Raw genomic sequence first — 6,000 nt, 5'->3', positions numbered from 1 at the left:
ATCATTCGAAATGTCATCAAGAGTGACTGAATTCAATGCTGCAATCATCACCAGGAAGGTGGAATGGAAATGTGGAATACTGGAATCTGGTTTTATTTCCAAAACAGTTTATTTTTGGTCTTCTTTAAAACAGACAGACAGACAGTCAGACAGACAGACAGACAGAGAGAGAGAGAAAGTTTGTATTGTATTGCTATTTTACTCTGTTGTCACATCAGATTTCTCTGTGCGAAATTCGGGCTGCCCTCAACAGGAACAGTGCGTCAATACAGTTCAGCGCATGCCCTTTTTTCACCCGCAAGTATTATTTTTTCTACATTATTTTGCCTGGGACAGCTTATTGTTGCCGTGGGTTCTTTTACGTGCGCTACGGGCATGTTACGCACGGGACCTTGGTTTATCGTCTAATTCGAATGACTAAAATCAGATAGAATAAAAATGTCCGGAGAGGCAGAGGAGAGAGAAGTTTGGGAACAGAGGGAGGGAAAGAGGGAACACACTGACAGAAACCAGAGGGAGGGAAAGAGGGAACACACTGACAGAAGCCAGAGGGAAGGAAAGAGGGAACACACTGACAGAAGACAGAGGGAGGGAAAGAGGGAACACACTGACAGAAGACAGAGGGAGGGAAAGAGGGAACACACTGACAGAAGACAGAGGGAAGGAAAGAGGGAACACACTGACAGAAGACAGAGGGAAGGAAAGAGGGAACACACTGACAGAAACCAGAGGGAAGGAAAGAGGGAACACTGACAGAAGACAAAGGGAAGGAAAGAGGGAACACACTGACAGAAGACAGAGGGAGGGAAAGAGGGAACACACTGACAGAAGACAGAGGGAGGGAAAGAGGGAACACACTGACAGAAGACAGAGGGAAGGAAAGAGGGAACACACTGACAGAAGACAGAGGGAGGGAAAGAGGGAACACTGACAGAAGACAGAGGGAGGGAAAGAGGGAACACACTGACAGAAACCAGAGGGAGGGAAAGAGGGAACACACTGACAGAAACCAGAGGGAAGGAAAGAGGGAACACACTGACAGAAACCAGAGGGAGGGAAAGAGGGAACACACTGACAGAAACCAGAGGGAGGGAAAGAGGGAACACACTGACAGAAACCAGAGGGAAGGAAAGAGGGAACACACTGACAGAAACCAGAGGGAGGGAAAGAGGGAACACACTGACAGAAACCAGAGGGAGGGAAAGAGGGAACACACTGACAGAAGACAGAGGGAAGGAAAGAGGGAACACACTGACAGAAGACAGAGGGAGGGAAAGAGGGAACACACTGACAGAAACCAGAGGGAGGGAAAGAGGGAACACACTGACAGAAGACAGAGGGAAGGAAAGAGGGAACACACTGACAGAAACCAGAGGGAAGGAAAGAGGGAACACACTGACAGAAACCAGAGGGAGGGAAAGAGGGAACACACTGACAGAAACCAGAGGGAAGGAAAGAGGGAACACACTGACAGAAACCAGAGGGAAGGAAAGAGGGAACACACTGACAGAAACCAGAGGGAGGGAAAGAGGGAACACACTGACAGAAGACAGAGGGAAGGAAAGAGGGAACACACTGACAGAAACCAGAGGGAGGGAAAGAGGGAACACTGACAGAAACCAGAGGGAAGGAAAGAGGGAACACTGACAGAAACCAGAGGGAGGGAAAGAGGGAACACACTGACAGAAACCAGAGGGAGGGAAAGAGGGAACACACTGACAGAAACCAGAGGGAGGGAAAGAGGGAACACACTGACAGAAGACAGAGGGAGGGAAAGAGGGAACACACTGACAGAAACCAGAGGGAGGGAAAGAGGGAACACACTGACACAAGACAGGGGGAGGGAAAGAGGGAACACACTGACAGAAACCAGAGGGAGGGAAAGAGGGAACACACTGACAGAAACCAGAGGGAGGGAAAGAGGGAACACACTGACAGAAACCAGAGGGAGGGAAAGAGGGAACACACTGACAGAAGACAGAGGGAGGGAAAGAGGGAACACACTGACAGAAACCAGAGGGAGGGAAAGAGGGAACACACTGACAGAAACCAGAGGGAGGGAAAGAGGGAACACACTGACAGAAACCAGAGGGAGGGAAAGAGGGAACACACTGACAGAAACCAGAGGGAGGGAAAGAGGGAACACACTGACAGAAGACAGAGGGAGGGAAAGAGGGAACACACTGACAGAAACCAGAGGGACTGACAGAAACCAGAGGGAGGGAAAGAGGGAACACACTGACAGAAGACAGAGGGAGGGAAAGAGGGAACACACTGACAGAAACCAGAGGGAGGGAAAGAGGGAACACACTGACAGAAACCAGAGGGAGGGAAAGAGGGAACACACTGACAGAAGACAGAGGGAGGGAAAGAGGGAACACACTGACAGAAACCAGAGGGAGGGAAAGAGGGAACACACTGACAGAAACCAGAGGGAGGGAAAGAGGGAACACACTGACAGAAGACAGAGGGAGGGAAAGAGGGAACACTGACAGAAGACAGAGGGAGGGAAAGAGGGAACACTGACAGAAGACATAGGGAGGGAAAGAGGGAACACTGACAGAAGACAGAGGGAGGGAAAGAGGGAACACACTGACAGAAGACAGAGGCTGGTCTGAGGTCAACCTCACCGGTTTCAACCTCACTTCTTTCGGAACATTGCAGTTTTCTGTTTAAGCGGTGGGGTGGAAGGGAGAAAACGATTTATCAACGTGGTCAGGAACAGAACGGTGGGAAGGCGGTCGATCTACTTTGGCATGGAAATCTGGAACTTTGTCCAAAAACAGAATTACAGAAAAGATGCTGACGATGCACGCACAAACACTAACACTGAGCCTCAGCAGAAATGCTTCACAGCACAAACGCGCACGGACAGGAAGACCTGGCGAATTCCTGCTGATGTTAATCTCAGTTTTGCTGGGAAGCACACCGGCGAAGAAACATCACAAACATCATCCCCACAGGAAACCCGAGAGGCAGGAAAGGTCGCTGCTGACGTCACTGCCAGTCATTAAAATCAGAGAGGTGTATCTTTACTATGACATGTTACCTACACCGCTCTGCCTTTCGTCTGAACTCTGCTGCCTTGAAATGACCTTCATGGCTGAATGAGCTGTAACCACGTGATTCGATTCGTCCTGGCAAATAAATGATGGTTGAACTAAATGCACTTTTACAAACGACAACATTACATAAATTTACAGAAACACACTAGGTCAATTTAAAACCCTGGAATATCATCGCATACTCCGAACACTAAGTCCAGCAAGGAATGTCCATTAAGTAGACGACAGACAGACACACTGACAATTTGATATTATGCTTACTGAAAAAATGAAACAGGACGAAAGCGAGATGGAAGCAAGGAAGAGTTCTGCTATGGCATATAGACCAATATGCTTGTTTGTTCTGTTTCTTCGTCTATTATCTGCCCTGAAATATTTTTTTTAAATCAATATATCTTGTGTACTTAGAAACCTCCCCGCGAGAAAGCATTATCAGTACCAGACTTGACTCAAAAGTTGTGGCGCATTGTGTCAACGAATCACAAGGTCTGAGCAGTGACAGCGTGGCACCCAACAGAAAATCAGCATAAAGATGGCATTGCATTGCATTTTATTACGTGTTTGTCACAACAGATTTCTCTGTGTGGTTTTCTATATGCCTTCCCTGGGGAAAGCATGTCGCCACGGTAAGGCGCCACAGTCTGCTGTTGAAAGCTGCGTTCATCCACAACAAGGCACTGCAACTTCTTGCTATAACACCATTGAATGATTCCAAACGCATTTCTTTTTGGTAGAGTTTTGTCTGTTATGAGAAAAATGAATTTGTCTATTATTGCAAAAAGTAATTTGTTAACATGTATTTGATTGTATGTTCGAGCGGGTTTTTGTTGTCTTTTTCACTCCTGTTTGTTTGCATGGTGTGTGTGTAGAAGACACACGTGTGTATGTGATGTTTTAATTAATGCCTGTAGGAGGCCCTATGAAATAAACTTCCTGTCTTGCACAGAATTGCTGTTTCTTACCACTGTCGCTGTTTTCGTGAATATGACCATCTGTCTGCATCTATTTTCAAGCAATAATAATAATAATAATAATGATAATAACAACAATTATAATCATAATAATTATAATAGTAATGATGATGATGATGATGACTACAATCATTATAATAACAACACTAACAACAATAACGACATTAATGACAATAAAGATTAATCTACAAAGAATTTTAGGCGAGTGAGTATGCGTGTTTTTCTTGTTTTTCTGTTCTTATAGGGGGTGGGGGGGATTCAGCTGTTTGCGAGTTGAACTACGCTTTTTTTTAATACAATAATTATTAGGAACATTTACTTCATTAGATATATATTCATGCTATGGCGTGGTTTGCGATGTTATATTGTGTCTGGCTCAGCTAAATTAATCATTAACTGTTGATCTCTCTGTCTCTCTCTCTCTCTCTCTCTGTCTCTCTATCTCTGTCTGTCTCTGTCTGTCTGTCTCTCTCTCTCTCTCTCTCTCTCTCTCTCTCTCTCTCTCTCTCAATGAAAAAAGAAAAAGGAAATAAGATGAAAAAGAAAAAGAAGACAGCAACAACAGAAAGCATTTCTATTCGAATGTCTTAAATTTAGTTCCTCTTTTTTCTTTTTCTTTTTTTTTTTCTTTTTTTTTGCCAATCACAGTACCCACTCCCAGCAGCCTGGTGCTGGACACTACCTGGCTGGGGCCCAACACCTCCACCACCCTCCTCAGCCCCAACTACCCCCACCGCCTCCCTGACCTCCTCTCCGTCACCTACACGCTCAGCGCTCCCATTGGCTACATGATCCACGTGACCTTCCATCACTTCCTGTTGCCTCGTTCCTCAGACGTTGTGGAGGTGTATGACGTGTCGATCCTGTCCGAGGAACCCCAGCTGTTGCTTCGTCTTTGTGGCGGGGACTCTGTGAACGACACGCTGGTGTCCAGGCTGAACAGCATCCAGGTTGTGGTGATGACTGCAGGGGAGGGGAGTGCTGCGGAAGGGGGAGAGGGGGAGGAAGTGGAGGGGGAGGAAGAGAGGAGGAGGAGAAAGCGAGCGGCGGGGATGGGGGACTTGAGCATGGGCAGCGAGAGTGGTGCTGCTGGTGGTGGTCCTGCTGCTGCTGCTGGCTTCAACATGTCGCTTCTTGTTTCTCCAGGTGAGTTGATTTTGTTGTGTTTGTGTTTCTTTTCCGTTTCTTTTCTTTCTTCATTTCTGTTTTAATAATAATAATAATGATGATGATATTTATATAGCGCTGAATCTTGTGCAGAGACAAATCAAAGCGCTTTCGCACCAGTCATTCACACGCATGCATAACTCTAAAACTGTAGAAACTAAAGACAAGGAAGGGCAGGCAAGGGAGGCTATTTTGGGAAGAGGTGGATTTTAAGGCCAGACTTGAAAGAGCTGAGTGTGGAGACTTGACGAAGCGAAAGAGGAAGTTCATTCCAATCGCGAGGTCCAGAGACAGAGAAAGAACGGCGGCCAACAGTCGAGTGTTTGAATCTGGGTATGCGTAAACAGAGTGGATCCGAAGCCGATCGTAGTGAGCGAGATGGAGTGTAGAGGTGAAGGCAGCCACAGAGATAGGAAGGGGCAGTTTTGTGAATACATCTATAACATAGAGTGCTGATCTTGTACTTAATTCGGTGTGAGACAGGGAGCCAGTGGAGATGTTGCAAAAGAGGAGTGATGTGCTCAGATCTTTTCTTTCTCAGGACGAGTCGGGCAGCAGAGTTTTGTATGCGCTGAAGGGACTGAATGGATGAAGCAGGCAAACCAGACAATAGAGAGTTACAGTAGTCAAGGCGAGAGAGAATGAGAGAAACGACAAGTCTCGATGTTGCATCAGTGGACAGATATTTCCGGACGGCACTGATGCGCCGCAGTTGACAGTAGCAGGACTGATATGTCTGACTGATAAATTTTTACATGGACAGTGTATTGTCAAGGACAACACCGAGGTTCCAGACT

At 46.5% G+C, this 6,000-nt stretch overlaps 1 protein-coding gene across 1 annotated transcript in view; it reads left to right on the top strand.

Annotated features, from left to right (window-relative positions):
• LOC143285946 (uncharacterized) overlaps positions 1-6,000 on the top strand; it is a 124,886-nt gene that overhangs the window by 97,111 nt on the left and 21,775 nt on the right. The window contains exon 19 of the mRNA XM_076593397.1: positions 4,701-4,986. Coding sequence (XP_076449512.1) covers positions 4,701-4,986 — 286 coding nt within the window. The remainder of the gene's footprint in view (positions 1-4,700; positions 4,987-6,000) is intronic.

This window comes from Babylonia areolata, chromosome 9 (assembly GCF_041734735.1).
Source record: "Babylonia areolata isolate BAREFJ2019XMU chromosome 9, ASM4173473v1, whole genome shotgun sequence".
Lineage (NCBI taxonomy): Eukaryota > Metazoa > Mollusca > Gastropoda > Neogastropoda > Buccinidae > Babylonia > Babylonia areolata.
The sequence above is the reverse complement of the archived record's forward strand: the minus strand, read 5'-3'. Positions and strand labels throughout refer to the sequence as shown.